This window comes from Grampus griseus, assembly GCF_964374135.1.
Source record: "Grampus griseus genome assembly, chromosome: 6".
Classification (NCBI taxonomy): domain Eukaryota; kingdom Metazoa; phylum Chordata; class Mammalia; order Artiodactyla; family Delphinidae; genus Grampus; species Grampus griseus.
The window spans coordinates 41,674,606-41,691,329 of NC_139000.1; the positions used below are offsets into that span (position 1 = coordinate 41,674,606).

General features: G+C 46.7%; 1 protein-coding gene across 2 annotated transcripts in view; it reads right to left on the reverse strand.

Annotated features, from left to right (window-relative positions):
* Positions 1-1,047: 1,047 nt before the first annotated feature.
* Positions 1,048-16,724, reverse strand: part of LOC309823799 (phosphoserine aminotransferase) — a 29,273-nt gene continuing 13,596 nt past the window's right edge. Inside the window, exons 7-9 of one of the 2 annotated variants that reach the window (XM_082656377.1) lie at positions 12,787-12,915; positions 3,189-3,326; positions 1,048-2,186 (exon numbers count right to left, since the gene is read on the reverse strand). In XM_082656377.1, the coding sequence (XP_082512503.1) occupies positions 2,081-2,186; positions 3,189-3,326; positions 12,787-12,915 (373 nt within the window). In that variant the 3' untranslated portion in view covers positions 1,048-2,080. The remainder of the gene's footprint in view (positions 2,187-3,188; positions 3,327-12,786; positions 12,916-16,724) is intronic. The other variant, XM_082656378.1, reaches the window with a different exon arrangement.

Sequence of the window (16,724 nt, forward strand, 5' to 3'; positions counted from 1 at the left end):
ACAAGGTCAGGAGGTTGGCAGGTGTCTTGAAGGAACGTCAGTCTTGCTGAGCGGGGGCAGGAACTCCAGGCTTACCCGACGTAGCATGGGCGTATATGCACGCCACATTCCAAGAACCAGAAACACAAGAAAGAAGAAGCCAGACCAGACACCACAAAGCTGTGACCGCTGGGCTCAGAAGCCTGGGCTTTTTTATGAACCAAGGAGGAGCATGAAGGGGAAGTGATGGTCCCAAGGGCTGTGTTGGTAGGGGTAGGTGGGGGCAGATGAGGCTGCTGAAATGATCCGCTGAGGGCTGACAGAGCTGGCTGTGGCAATGGGAATGGAAATAAGTGGAGATTCAAGAGATCTGGGGCCGGTACAAACCACAGGGACTTGCCACCATCACATGAATGGATGAGGAAGGAGGGAAAATAGACTCTGAGAACTATTATATGTGAACACTTGGATGGCGTCCAAGCACTGGCCGGCTTTTGCCATTTAAAAATGTACTGTGGTTATCAGTCACATCCTGCATTGAGCCCTCGTTTTAAGCTCTTCAAACATCCCTGAGATAAGTGGGGGAGTTATTTCAATCCTCCTTTTCACAGATGAGAGAACAAAGATTGGTAAGGTTTAGCCCTAAGCAGGAAACCCAACTAACCCAACTAATTGGTGCAGAGCTGGGACGAAAGATCAGGATAGTCCTCATTACACATCCAACGAAACACGAAGATAGCTCAGAACTGTCCTAGCGGCATGTTTCCAGCCTAAGGGGGACAAAGTTCATAGAACTTTATACCGTGAGCTGTGTTGTAACGTGGTTTGTTGATACTGTCCATTCCAAGAGCCAACGGAAAGGTACCAGTGTGCTGAATCATTAAAGACGTGGATGTACAGGACTCGAGTCTTACACCTTTTTGAAGAAAATACCCTTCACAGATGCTATTTTTAGACTCAAGTTTTCCCAACATAAAGTTTTTAAAAGAACAATCTGTCTAAAAAGCATGTAAAGAAATTCATTGACAAAGGTTTAGATGTTTTAGGACTTTAATGTCCTTCGCACGGTCAACAAAAAACACTGACAATGGATAAACAAGAGGGGAAAAGACTCTTCAGCAAAGATCTTCCCGAGCTCATGGCATCACTGGTCAAACACCAGAAAGAGAACAGTCACGTGAACAAACAGTAAGGGAGTTTAACAGAGATTTTTAGTTTAACAGCATAACTGAAAAACAAAGAACCAACCAACCAACCAACCAACCAACCGTTCTTCTACCCACTGAAAGGAAAGTAAAAGTGAATCAGGGAGCTTCCAAATCTTGTGAAGCAGCTTAAAAAGGGAGAGGGGAGGGGGAAGGGGAGGCACACAGCTGCTGAGAACGTAACACTCTAATGCACAAGGTCAAGGATCCCAACAACTTCTCAAAGTCTCAACATATATCAACAAGAAACGTATTATTAGAAATATAAATGCACAGAGATATAAATGCATAGAGATATAAACTATTTGGTATTAACAACAGACCTTGCTATACAAACATAAGTATGCCACTTTTATCTCTTTATGAGAATAACGGTATAAAGAACGATCTCCGGTTTGCCTCTCAGTCTGGAACATCACAACACGGTCGGTGGTGACCTGAATTAATAGCTGCAGAATTCAGAAGACCCCACTGCTGTCATCTTGCAAAGGATCAAAATTCAGCACCTAGAGGGCTCCACCCACCCTCCATGCTGTGTGTTTGTGTGTCTCTAAAAATAATAACCTGCAGTTTGCATATAATTAAACTCATAGACAGCTTTGAATATGAGATCTAGGCAGAAAAAGTAGCAGCAAAGACAACAGTAGTTAGAATTTGGTAGAAAAGCAAGAGAAGATTTTTTAAAAGCTTCCAGTTCAAGTCAGAATTAAGGTTAAGTTTCAACAGCTTGGGACAGCTGTGGATGTTTTGCTGTTCTCTGAAAAAAGAAGAAAATCTATCAGAAGCATGTTCATTCGAGAAAAATACTGTGTTTCTTTAGTTTTTTTAGCCATGCCCAAGTGACTTTCAATTTTGTACATTGTTCAAGGGCAGAGTGTATATTGGTTAGGATGTGCTCATAGCTGGTGCATCTCCAAAAAATTCTTCATGAAGGCTGCCAGCTTCTGGACATCTTCGATGGTGACAGCATTATACAGAGAGGCCCGAATGCCTCCCACGGACCTAGAAGAACAACAGATGCAGCTGTTAAGAACAGGAGCATCTGGTTGAGCATCAAGACAACCCTCCTGAGGCTTCCCTGGTGGCGCAGTGGTTGAGAATCCGCCTGCTAATGCAGGGGACACGGGTTCGAGCCCTGGTCTGGAAGGATCCCACATGCCGCGGAGCAACTGGGCCCGTGAGCCACAGCTACTGAGCCTGCGCGTCTGGAGCCTGTGCTCCGCAACAAGAGAGGCCGCGATAGTGAGAGGCCCGCGCACTGCGATGAAGAGTGGCCCCCACTTGCCACAACTAGAGAAAGCCCTCGCACAGAAACGAAGACCCAACACAGCAAAAATAAATAAATAAACTCCTACCCCCAACATCTTACAAAAAAAAAAAGACAGCCCTCCTTCCCGTCACCAGCACCTGAGAGAGTCACGGCACCTGAGACTATCGTGTCCAACCTCCCACCTGAAAGCCCCCGCAGGTGGCCAGGAGCTTCACACATCTCAGTCATTAAAAAATTCCTTTCCAACGCAGTGGAGAACTGTCACGCTCACGTGGAACCTAGGTTAGCTCAACTCTTCGATGAGCCTGCCATGCAGGGGGCAGGGAGCGGACAGCTATTCTCATGCGTGAGAACACACATCTTCCATGGAGCTCACAGAATTAACTACTCTCTCGGACGTTCGGGGGAGCAACAGCGTCTGTTCTTACACTGAACAGGCTGTGCCAGCTGCACCAGAGCTGGGATGGCACTCTTTGTGCTGTCAGAGCAGAGATTTTCAAAGGAAATTTTGACCAAAGCTCCTAGAAGATGTGCCCCCCATCCATGCTCTCGGCCGTGGGATCGTGCTAAGGGGTCTGTAAGCAGCAGCAGGAGAACCCCCGTAACAAATGGTCTTTCCCAACTAGTTACAATAACTGCTACTCCAGGATGGGTAGGCTCCTAGATGTGTCTTCTTCAGCGTCTAAAAACTAAATCAATTCTCTGACAAGCTTCTGGATGGGACAAGTACTCACCTATGCCCTTTCAGGGAGATCATATTGAGTTCAAGAGCTTTGTCGAGAAATCTTTTTTCTAAAGCATCATCTCCTTTGGTGTTGCCAATGCGGAATGGAATATTCATCCTGCTTCTATTCTGGGGCTCCACTGGACATCTGAAAAACATGTTTTTTGTTCCAGCTCTTTTTCTGCAATGTGCAACTGCCATTAACAAGGCAACAGAAAAAAAATTTTTATTAAGTCCCAATAAACCCATTTATATATTATATTTAAGCATTCAGTAAAATAAGAATCACATAATTCCAGGAAAGTGAATATTATTTAATGAACAGAGAGGGATAATTGTAGTGCTGTATAGGGAAAATTGATTTAGATCGAAAACTTATACCCCACATGAACTCTATGTCAGTTATTTGGTTACAGAAAAGCAAAAAGAAAAAAAAAGTAAAGCATTAGTTACAAAAAATAAAGTTATGCTAACATATGAAGAAACATCATAACATTGGATTACTTGGACATTTTTTGTATGTTTGAACTATTTCCTTAAATCAACTTCCCAGAGTAAAACTGTTGGCGTGCGCGCACACACACACACACACACACACACACACAAACACCACACACACACAAAAAACACACAACACACACACACAACACACATTTACATGGTTCTTGACAGGAGCTGGGAATCAAATTCAGAACATATGTTTTCAAAAAATATGAGAGTACATATTTAGAGATAGAATTAAACAAAATACCTGAACTAAAGCCCATCCAGAACACCATATATTCTGTAATTAATTACAACAGGTAAAGTTAGAAACGACCTACGGCCACCATAGAAATAAAATAAATTATAACATTTCTTTATAACTAAGTATTAAGATGCCACATAAAAAGATAAATATAAAGATTAGGCTGCAAAATGGAACTGGTTTGTGATCTAATAAGTCAAAAATTTTAGATGTTATGGGTACTCTAATTACAGTATAAATGTGGACATAAAGATTCTAAGGAAGCATAGAGAAACAGAAAATATTTGTGTTCAGGATGTGAGAATGTGGGATAATTCTATCTTCCCTTTAATGTTCTTTTAATAGTATGTTATATATTTAAACATCATAATGGAGTATACTGAACTGTACAGGTGATTAGAGTAAGATTGTTCCCATCAACCTGCAATTCTATTGCCACTAGTTAGGGTGAAAGCAGACTATGAAGTAAATGTAATAAATGTGAACTGGATGCCCTAAAGCACAGCTGCTATCTAATCCAGTTTTAATTGTCAGCAACAGAAAATTTTTTAAAACCATTTTCCACGTGCAAACAAGAGATTAAAAAAAGATCTGCGCCAGGACATTTATAATTTACTTAGGGAGATCACTCTTGCATATGGAACAGTGAGTTAACATTCTCTTATACGACTCATACTTAATTTCCAAGAGCCTCAGTTTCCTCATCTGAATATTGGGAATGATAATAATATCTCCATTTCATACTAGTTATGACAGTTCAGTGATACAACATATATGAAGCTTCCAACCCATGGCAGCCACACAGCAATGTGAATGATCCTTTTTCTACAAGGCTGCAGAGAAAAAAAAATAAGTTGGTCCGAATAGTGGCCGTAAGATTTAAAAATAATGAGCAGCAGCTTTCAAAGCACTTAAAACACTGTACTGTCCCAAGCTGTGCGACCTTGAACAAGTTACTAAATCTCTCTGTTGTGCCTCTCTGATGTGAGGACTAAATGGCCACAAATTTTCTGCAGCCCTCCCAGCAAGAGGTGGGGTCTTGTGCTCCACACCTTTTGAATCTAGGCTGGCCTTGTGGACTTACTTTGACCAAGAGACTGTAACAAGAGTGACGCCGTGCAACTTCCAAGCTGAGGCCTCAAGGGGCATGCAGCTTCTCTACCTGCCCTCTTAAAACATCACTGCCATGTAAGCAAGCCCCAGCTAGCCTGCTGGAAATAACAGGCCCAGCCCACAGCCAGCCAGCACCAGCTGCCAGACAGATGAGGGGGGCCATTTACACTCTAGGTGGATCACCAGGTGACTTTGGTTGAAGTGATCTCAGATGAGACCAGCAGAAGAAACCACCCCACTGAGCCCAGCCCCACCTGCTGACTGAAAAGAATCCTGAGCAAAAGAAATGGCTGTGGTTTTCAGTCACTGTCTTGAAGTGTTCTATGATGCAAAAGTAGATAACTGATAGAATTTAGAAGTGTCTGGAACACATTCAATGCTATGTAAATAACTATTGAAGTCAATAAATTTGTCTTTTTATTCTCAGCACCTTACACAGGGCTCACAGACTCTCAAAAATGAATGAGTCAAATTTCATCTAGGATACGTTAGTATTTGACTTCAGTTTCTGATTTGGAAAGTAGGCAAGCCAAAATTATCTTCCACTGACAACCAAAGGAGACAAACAGAAGAACAGATGACATGCTACTCTGGATTACAAGGAAGATATGTAATAACTCTCTCCATTTTCTCAAGCACATCCTATTTCATTCTTCCCCTTCTACAGGGTGGGATTCATTAAAATTAAACAGCAAATAAAAGCAGTGTGAGGACGCCCCCATTAAAAGCTATGCTCGCCCCTCAGGGCACACACATAATTCCTGTTAAAGTTAATAGGAGCCAAGTGCACATCGATGGACAGAAGAGACACAAGAAGGGAAACCAAGTATCTGGTAATAGGCTTTGAGCCTGAATTCTGGGCCCCCCTTTGCACAGGTAGTAGTTATCCTGGTTGACATTTAAATTAAAAATTTAGTGTCTACCCTCTTTGATATTCTGCTGCCTCAGGCTCCCCAGGTGAGAGTCCAATTATAGAGCTGGAGCAGCAAAAAGGACATGTGATTTAAGGGGAAAAAATATTAAAAAGGGGGAAGAATTAAGAACCTGGATTTACAAAGAATCTGTATTTACAGTCGTCCCCCACACATTTACTCATCCTATTGTGAACGTAGATGGTATCATGACAGCAACTATGTCATAACAACTAGAAATTGAAGATTAAATTTGCACGGTGCCCGAGAGTGTCCCTGCTGTGGGGCTGAGGGAAGGAAGAAAAAGATGAAGGGGAATCAGCTGCTCCCAACCTAGCAAGATGGCTGTGGAGGGAATTCAAATTCCACAGGACAAGCGCTGTGGAAGCACAGAGCTGAGCAAGTAACTCTGCCCGAGCGAAGGTTGAAGGTTTCAGAGGAAGGGAGGTGGGAGGGGTCAGGACAGGGAGAGACGAAGGAAGGGCATCTGGCAGAGAGCTGTGTCTGCCAAGGCACGGGGGACCCCAGTAAGTTCTCTGCAGCACCTGGGGTGCTGGGTGCCTGGCTGGGGGCAGGACTGCAGACCGCGGAGGGCCCTGCAGACACGCTCTCCTGGGAGCTGGATCGATCGGATCCTGGAGCAAAGAGGAGTAATCAGGTCTGCCCAACGAGTTCCGTGTTTTAGAAAAAGCACTACGACATAGGGGCTGGAGGGTGGGGACACTGCGGGAGAGCCCTGCTAGAAAGCTCCCACAAAGAACTTTCTAGGTCAACAGAATTAGGCCTGATGACCAAGACAGGGACACTGGGGAGTTTCAAGCATGGGCAGCAAATTCAAATGCCAATAGGGACCCAACGGTCATATAAATGAGTATAACAGGCCCAACATGACAGACTCAGCACAAACTCCCTACGTTACCTGTTAACTGTGAGGGCCTGTTCTTCCACAGAGAAACAGTCTCCCTTTTGCTTGAAACATACAGCCCCCCCAGTCTGTTTCTCCCACTTTCAGAGACACGGGGATTATGAAATAAGACATCTGGATTTAAATAATCTTCACATGTTCCAGTAAGGGCTCAAATTGTGTGTTTTAAACCCTGTGAGCCACGCCGAGCACTGCCATGATCTGTGCTGGTCCACCGCTCCCAGGCGTTATCACTAAATCCCAGAGCGAGGGCAGGGCCTGTGGCCTGAATGAGTTGGGGGCAGGGAGAAGGTGCCAGGCTGACAGAGCGCTAGCACAGGGGCCGGGTGGGCGTGGAAGCAGCAGGTCATCCTGGGACTGCAAAGCTTCCAGGCCAGAGTGTGAGCAGCGCTCCCCAGGGAGCCTATGACGGAAGCTGATAAGGATGGTTGTGACTGGAAAAGCGGTGTCACAGTCAGTCCTAGAAATTTAGGAAATCCTGCATGAACAGGGCTACACGGGTTTCTTGACTCAACTTCCTAGAGCGTCTCAAGAGCTCCGGTGAATCGTGAACTCCCAAGAGGATAATTCATACAGGAACAGTATTCCCCAAATGCACGTGGCTGAAAAACCCACTGCATCTCTGGGATGAGTCTTCTAGAATGCCCACTGAGAAACCCCGGGACTGCCCAAGGTACCAGAGGGGCATGTGTGAGGGGAAAGGCACCGCCTGAGTGGGAAACAGCATCTCACAAAGGAGGCGAGGGTTAGGAGGGCGCAAGAAAACCGCAGGCAGTCGGCAAGCGAAGACCAGACGCTCATTTCAGCGGTGTCTGCTCCAAAAGACAAACCAGAAACAACAAGGGCGCGACGAGTGCATCCTGAGGTGAGACAAGCCCACAGGCCTCTCCTGACTGCCTAACTTTTAAATAAAAAATTAATTCTAAATTTGCACACGATTAGGAAAACTAGAGTAAAAGTATGAAGAGCTACCCTTCCACAGAGGTGGCTGCCATCCACAGTCTTCTGCACATTTTCAGGATCAGATACACAAATGTGTACACATGTAGATATGTGTGTTTCCACATGTACATATATACATATATAGTATTTACAAATACAAACATTGTGGGTTTCTAAGTGGGATAATACACATGTCCTTTCCTACACCTGCTTTTTCCTTTTGACCTGATGACGTATCAGGTCATCTTCCCAGTTTGCTCACAGACCTTCCCCGCTCTCCACGCACACGTTACTCCATACCACGGATGGATCTTAATTTCCTTCACCAGACCCCTCCTGAAGGACACCCGGGTTGTCTCTAGATTTTCCCCGTTAACGTAAGTATCCCGCATTGGACTTGCGGGTGCCCAATTTTGTGCACACTTCTGGGCAAGGCAGAGTACTGGCAGAGGGCAGGTGCCTAGAAGTAAAAGTCTTTGGTCAAAGAGCAGCAGAGTTTTGAACTTTGATGGACGCTGCAAACCTCGCTCCAAAATTGAACACATTTTTTTACTTAACATACCCAAAGTGTGTTTGTTCCCTTGCCTACACCAGATGTTATCAGTCTTTAGAATTTCTGCTGATCAGAGGGGAAGAAAATCCCATGGTTTTAATCTGCATTTCCTAAAGTAGTTGGCCCCTCTTCATTCATCTATTAACCAGCTGTGTTTCTTCTGAGTTGTTTGCTCATACAGTTAGAAACCACCCCCTGCCTTTTTAAAATTTGGTTATCCTTTTTCATTTATTTGTGGTTCTTCTCTATATCAACAGTAACCTTTATATGTTAATACGCTACCAAAGTTTGTGTCTGTCATTTTGTTTTGTTTATGTCTTGAACTGTAGAAAAGTTTTAAATTTTCATGTAATTAAATATCTTTTACTTTATGGCTTCTGAGTTTTATGGCTTATTTAGGAAGGCTTCTGTACTCCCTACACTTACACATAAATTCTCTCCTGTATTTTATATTTGCTACTTGCATTTAGTTGCATTTGCATCTTTTCGATGGACTAGAATTTGTGTATGCTGTGATGCAAATATCTAATTTCTGTTTAAATGAATTATCAATGCTTCAATCAGTCAATTAGACAAAAAGTCACGTTAGACTTTAAAACTGTCTAATTTAAAATGCAATTCTCAAGTAAACATGGACCAGTTTCTGGACTTTTCCACCGATCTGTCTTTCCCTCTGCCAGTGGCTTTATACGTTAATAGATCATATGTTAACATTACATTTTATTAATGTTAACATGTATGTTTAAAATGTTTCATCTATCCTTTTGCACTAACTTTTTCAGGTGAACACTGAACTGACTTCTAGATATTTACTAATTTTTGTGACTATTGCGAATGGGATCTTTCCTTGTTTTTTATTGTTATTTCTGAAGTATGGGAAAGTAACTGACTTTTACATATTTAGACATAACTGATCACAATTGTGAGCATGATCATTTCTAGTTTTTCCACTGATTCCTGCATTTTGAAATAAAAAGTCAATATCATTTGTGATTTTTGTTGTTTCCTTAGTAAAGGCTCTGGAACCAGCACCCTTGACTCTCCCCATGTTCTTATCCTGCCTGATCCCACTTCCCCGCTGCACCTGACCCTAACCTGTCTGTGCTGCTGTAAAACACTGTCTGTTCACAGGGTTGTGATGACAATAAAATGTATTCATAGCTGTAAAGCGCCAAGGGCTCTGCCTGCTTTATTTTAGCTTGGGGTTGTCACTAGACACATCACATGCTTCCCTCTCTTTCCTAAGGTCTGGACCCCACATGAAAGTGAGAAAAGGTGACCTCAGATGTAGATATGGATTTGATCACTTCAACAGCTTTATATATTAAAATTAATATCTAATACACATTAAACACGATGTGTTAGGAACATCCTAGGTGCTTTCAATAATAACCACAAATACTATTAAGAGCTAACCCTTAAGGAATGCTCCCTAAGTGCCAAATACGGTTTCTGGTGCTTTACACAAATTACCCAGTGCAAGAGCCCATGTTCTTAACGTCTACATTACATACTCTTTATCCACATGCATTCGCATTTAACTGCTCACCTCCTCTTCGGGGCCACATTTCCATAGCAAAGAACTTCCTGAAAACCCAAGTGCACACACAGAGACAACTAGTGAGCGTCCAACTGCTAACATAGAGGAGAGAGGGAGCAAAGCCTGCTACTGACCCTGGTAACAAGGTCCCAGAGGAACACCATGAGCCGGATGACCTTTTCTGGGCAGGTGGCCCAGGGGGTGAATAGAAGTTCCCAGAAAGAGGCTTATTTGGAAGAGGATGCAAGTTCGGGGTCAAGGCTGTTCATAAGTGAATGAGGAGTTTTGCATGGGAAGGTGATGAGATTCCTCAGGAGATGACCTGCCTGCCACATTGGCTTCGACAGGCTGCCTTCTGGGAAACGCCAGGTTGGGTGCTTGCAGTTAAAGGATCTCAACTGCGGGGAGAGAATTCAGGGGATTCTTGGTGTTCCTCCTATGCTTTATTTTGTTTTTAATTTCCTGGATTTCTTCTGGAGGCATCACCATGCTTCCTGTCCTCCCATTTTGTGCCTTCACATCTCCCGAGAAACATACGGAGCCAAAAGCCCATAGAAAATTGGTCTCCCCTCCACAACAGCTGCCACGTGCTCTTACTCACACTCAGATCCTGATCACTCTTATGGAGCCAGGAAAGGTGACTTATTCTTCTGGGTATCCCCAGAGCCTGGAACAAGGCTAGCACAGAGGAGTGTTCAGGCGCCATTGGATGGATGGATGGATGGACGGACGGACGGACGGATAGATGGATGGATGGATGGGTAGACGGATGAATGGGTGGGTGGATGGATGGGTAGATGGATGGGTGGGTGGGTGGGTAGATAGACGAATGGATAAATGAGCTAGTGAATTAAACATGTCTTCAGACCAGACTTTCTTTCCAATCCCAGCACGAGCCGTGCCCTTCAGGTAGCCCACTCTCTGTTCTCCAAACACTCTACTTTCTTCCCTCAGTGCTTTGCAGAGGCCATTCCCTGCCTTCCTAAAAATTCCTAAAAGTACTTCCGCCTTCCTCTCTGCCTAATTCTTACTCCTGTCCAAGGCTCAAGCTCGTGTAAAAGCCCTCCCTTCGCCTCCAGCCAAAGCAGTATCTCCCTGCCCCCAGCTCAAGGCTCGTTATTTAGCCCTTGGCCATGAACTCCTTGGACCGTCTACTGCTGATCACGCACGTTACAATGGCTCCAGTCAGCGCTAGTGGAGTACCCTGGCCTCCTCTCTCACACGTCAGGCTCTAAAGTGGAAGATTCCCAAGGGCCAAGCCACAGAACCACAGAGAAGGCAGAAGTGCACAGTGTGTACCCCTTCCCCCAGATGGCATGTGGAAGAGGACCCCAAAGGTCAAGTCGTTCAGCCAAGCCAGACTCCCTGAGGGCTTGTGGCTGGGGTGTCATCACACGCCAAGAACTCACAGGAGCAGGCAGGCATTTAAGGGCAGAGGGGACAGCAGCAGTTAGGCCTGTCCCAAAAGTACAACCCCACCCACGGATGCTTATGGAGATGTGTTAGCAAATCTTGGGTAAAACGTACAATTCTAAGGCAGGATTGAGGCACCAGTTTTTTGTCCTACGAGGCCCACTAAATTCTTCAAAGAGTGAAAATTCCTTTGTTATGGTCAGCCAGATATTTTTTCTTACAACACACTGAACTCCAAAGAGTAAAGGCCGCTAAGAAGGGGGTCCTGGCTCGGCAAATGAGTGTAAGTGTTTACGCATGTAAGTGTATAAACACACGTGCATACAGAGCATAAAGTCTGGTCCTCCCACAGCGTCCCCACCTTGAAGGAGGGGAAAAACAAATGAAAACATCATCTCTCAAGCTCCTTGTGTGCCAGGCACTGTACTAGGTACTTTATATCTGGCATTTTGGTGACAGGTCTGTTGTAGGGGTTGAACGGTGGCTTCTGCAAAGGTTTACCCACGTGTTCACCTCCAGAACCTGCGAATGTGACCTAGAAAAAGGGTCTCTGCTGATGCAATTAAGCTAAGATCTCTAGATGAGACCAATCATCCTGGATTATCTGGGTGGGCCCTAAATCCAACGTAAGAGACAGAAGGCAAGACACACAAGAAAGGAGGAGGCCATGTGAAGGCCTCTCAGAGGCAGAGACTGGGGTGAGGCAGCCACAAGCCAAGGAATGCCTGAAGCCACTGGAAGCTGGAAGAGGCAAGGAATGGATTCTTCCCTGGAGTCTCTGAAGGGAGCAAAGCCTTGCTGACAGCTTGCCTTTGAACTCCTGTGCTCCAGAACACTGAAAATAAATTTCTCTTGTTTTAAGCCACCAAGCTAGTGGTACTTTGCTCTGGCAGCCCTAGGAGATCAATACAAGGCCCATACGCGCTCTGGTGTTGGTCCAGCGGTCAACACATGTTCATGAATCAATTCGTCACAGAAACATTTAACTAGGAGTCAACTCATACCAGAGCCAATTCCATTCACCAACTGCAGGCCTGGGATGGGAGTGTTTGTCCTGTAATAAGCGAAAGAGTAAACTTTCCTAAAAGGGTAAATAACCCAGGGGAGAGGCCAGGAGTGGGTGTTTATACCAAGGGTCTCCAGGGAGTCCTGAGGTAAAGCTGAGAGCTTCCAGCAAGTACGTGTTTTTTCCCCAGGGGACATACAGAGGAGGTGAGGCTGGGGAGAGGGGTCTGCCCCGGGGTCTGTGGTATGAGAAACGTTACCACCCATTGGGAGACAGGTCCCAAAGCCCGGGATTCCTGGGCATGGGATGCAGGAGGGAAGACTTACCTAACTCATGCTCCTGAGGAGTACGGTGTCTCAGCGAAAGGTGGCTGCATCCATGTTCCAAAAGGACATGGCATATACCCATTTTTAAATTCACAAGAGGCAAAATGTGAGATAAAACCCCATCAACTTACACATAGAATCCTTGAGAATTATCAACAATCTCATAAATCATTTGCGATTTGATGGAGCTAAGCTTCTCCATGGCTGCTGCACCGCCGTTGTTCTTAATCCACTCCAGGACCAAGCCCATGACATAGATGCTAAAATAAAGAGTAAAAAATACATATATCCACGTAGAGAATGGACTTGAGGATATGGGGAGGGGGAAGGGTAAGCTGGGACAAAGTGAGAGAGTGGCATGGACATATATACACTACCAAATGTAAAATAGATAGCTAGTGGGAAGCAGCCGCATAGCACAGGGAGATCAGCTCGGTGCTTTGTGACCACCTATAGCGGTGGGTTAGGGAGGGAGGGAGGGAGGGAGATGCAAGAGGGAAGAGATATGGAAACATATGTATATGTATAACTGATTAACTTTGTTATAAAGCAGAAACTAACACACCATTGTAAAGCAATTATACTCCAATAAAGATCTTAAAATATAAATAAATAAATAATTTTTAAAAAAGTACATATATCCATTGAGTTCAGCTTTGCACAAGTGGAAAGACACCCAAGCAAACAGTCTGAAGTCGTACTAAAACAGACTTAAAGACACCATTAGACAGAGACAAGATGAAAGTGGGCCATGTGTACACCAAGGACAGGAGTGTGTCACGGAGCAAAAATGAAGATCAACCCAACTCTAGGCCCCTGGGGGCCATTCAGAAAAGAGGGTTAATTAGACTCTTCACTAGAGGTCACATCGGTGCCCACCAGTCCAGCCCAAGCCCGAACGCAAACTCTTCATGACACCTGGAACACAGCTCCCTGTCTCCACCCCTGCTGACATTTTATCCCTGCCACAAGCATCCTCAGACACCTAGCTCCCCACCCCCACCAGTTAACTCTTCACTTTCTGAACGCCCAGAGCCCGCTGCCCACACTTCCCCTAGTTTTTACCACTGGCTCTTTATTCTCTACTCCTGGGCGCCCGTGTCTTGGACCCTGCAGTTCTGGAAGGCTGGAAGCACAGTGTTCACCTTTCCTCCCGCAAAGCCCCGGCGCACAGCCCACCACCGGGCGGAGGCAGGGTGGCAGAGTGCCCAAAAGCCTAGGATCCAAGTCCTAGTCCTGACTCTAGAACCGGTGCTGCCCCAACAGATTACCCAGGATTAGTCACCCCAGGGATCCAAACCTCGACTTTCCCACCTGGAAACGGGGAGGCCTGCCAACCGACGGTGGACACCCAGCATTTCAGCTGCCCTGCCCTTCCTAACTCCACCCAGCAGGAGGACCCAGCGGGGTCCCTTGCTCCCCTGGTTTCAGAGTTGAGCAGGGGACTTAACTGGACCAATCAGAGCCCTCCATAGGCTTTTCTGAATTGGGAATGAGAAGAGGCAGAATTGTGTGTTGGTGAAACGGTGAGTTACGAGGTAAGAGCGACGAGGAACATTTGAAGGAGGCTCATCTGAGACACAGGAGTGCAGACGGGGTGGGATGCGGTTCCAGGAGGACCCGCCGCACCTCGGCCCTGCATAGAGCTTGGGTGCATCGCTTACCGAGCCAGAATATCAACTCTGTCCCTTAGAGACCTCAGTGCTCTTGGGGGGACTGCAGGAAATGGGTTGGGTGAAGGGCTTAGTGCAGGGCTGGCACATGGCAGGTGTAATTAGTAGTATCTTTACTAGTTTAAGTGCTCAAAACTAAGCCCAAAACACAAGACGTTGAAGAGCAGCGGATGGTTTTCCCAGTGATCTTCTGAAAGCCCCTCTGCTTAAAAAGGTGCTGAGGGGACTTCCCTGGCGGTCCAATGGTTAAGACTCCTCACTTCCACTGCAAGGGGCACAGGTTCGATCCCTGGTCAGTGAACGATGATCCCACATGCCACGCGGCACAGCCAAAAAATTAAAAAATAATAAAAAATAAAAAGGTGCTGAGGGCTCTCTGTGCACCTCACTGAAAGCCCACGGGACAGGAGCAGAGGTCTCCCGGGGAAAAGAGACCATCCTCCTCGAACTGGGAGCGTGGAAAAGGTCTGTGCTCAGCAATGGCCTCTGTATGAGTGGGACAAAGGTCCCCCATAAGAATCTGTGCAAACTTAGTTGCTGAGCATCAATGTCCCGCAGAGATCTGGGGTGGGGACCCCCAGACACAGCTGCCTCCTCGCTTACTTACTAACACCATGACAGGGTGGGGAGGGGAAAACGCTCGAACACCAGAAGCTTGTCCCAGGGAAGCCCAAGATACCTGACTGGCTCGTTCACTGCCTCCAGGCGCGTGGAGAATCCCGGTGTTTCTACCCCAGAAGGTAGCAGAGCCCACGCTGGGCTGCCCAGCGGGCACTGGGCAGGGAACAGCCAGCACCCAGAACCATGCGGTAGCCCCGGTGGAAGCTTCCCCAGCCTGGCTCCCCAGACAGCCCTGGGAGGAATGAGAAATGGTAGCTAGGGGCAGCGGCGAGGGAGCTCAAAGCAGAAAATAGCCTCTGAATAATTTCCAGCCTCGGCTGGAGCTCTCTGTATAAGGGCTGAGAAATCAGAGGAGCAAAGGAGAAAGAAGAAAGAGAGGGGAAGGACTGTTCAGCGGTCCAGGACTCTCCCTTATATTGATCAAAAAAATCCGAGGCCAGAACTACCATTATCCCGCTTTACAGATGAGGAAACAGGCAGGCTCAGACAGCTTAACTTGGCTAAAGTCATCTAATAAGTGGTTGAGAAAGCCAGGATTCCAACCCCAGATGGTCCGACTCCAAAGCCCCAGCTCTTTCCACAGTAACAAAGGCCTCTGGGTTACTAGGGGCTCCAGGACCCTCACCCACTCCTCACCTGCCAGCGGGGCAGCCAGGCTGGCACCAAGCCAGACACAGCTGCCAAGAGCAGCCGCTCCAGGGGCATCACAGCACACGTGCGCGTGTGTGGACGTGTAGGCATGTGTTCCAGATACGGTGCTGCCCTCCCACTTCTCTGTTCCGTAAGGTGCTCTCGAATTTCCATCTAACCCCAAACTGCTCACTCCCCCACAAACCACAGCCGCACACCCTGCCACGTGATCCAATCACAGCGAGCCACCTGCGGGTGGCTGCCGGTTCAACAGCACTTTCTGGAAGCCGAGCTTCACTTCTACCTGCAGCTCTGTTACCCCAGGGTTCCCAAGCTGCTGCTATTTGATTCATCAAATCAAGGCTGCAGCAAAGGCTCAGGCCAGGTCCACAGTCCCAGCCAGACCTCAGCACCAACACACTTCCCTCTTGCTGTGTGACTCACCCCTATGCCCAGACTCACTGCCCACGCTCTCTGACTAATCTTTTGTGTGTGTGTGTGTGTGGTACGCGGGCCTCTCACTGTTGTGGCCTCTCCCGTTGCAGAGCACAGGCTTCGCATGCGCAGGCCCAGCGGCCATGGCTCACGGGCCCAGCCGCTCCGCGGCACGTGGGATCTTCCCCGACTGGGGCACGAACTCGCGTCCCCTGCATCGGCAGGCGGACTCTCAACCACTGCGCCACCAGGGAAGCCCTCTGGCTGATCTTAATGAGATCCGAGCAGGCACAGTCAGCAGATAGCCCACCCATTTTACACGCTGCCCAGAACCAGCACCTTTAGCCTTGGTCTACAAAGCCTCAGCGTGAGGTACGGGGCTCAGAGGAAGCAGGCTCTCCCGGAGACCAGATGCCCCTGGAGTGAAAGGATGTCCGGCCTTGTGAGTCGACTGGAGCTGCCGATGCATTATTAACTCACGCTTCTACCCCCATACAATCCGAAAGCTTCAAAACACAGGGGCCCTAAAATGCTTATGCAGCTTTGAAACTTGGTCCCCACTAACCAGGGTTAACTTTTAACTGAGTACGGCTTCACTTCTAAAATGTCCCCTGCCCCACACAGTGCAGGTACACTGTCTCAGCCTGCGCATTAAATGACTACATGAATCACAGCAGATCCATTCTCTGGAATATCACTCAGCAATTCAA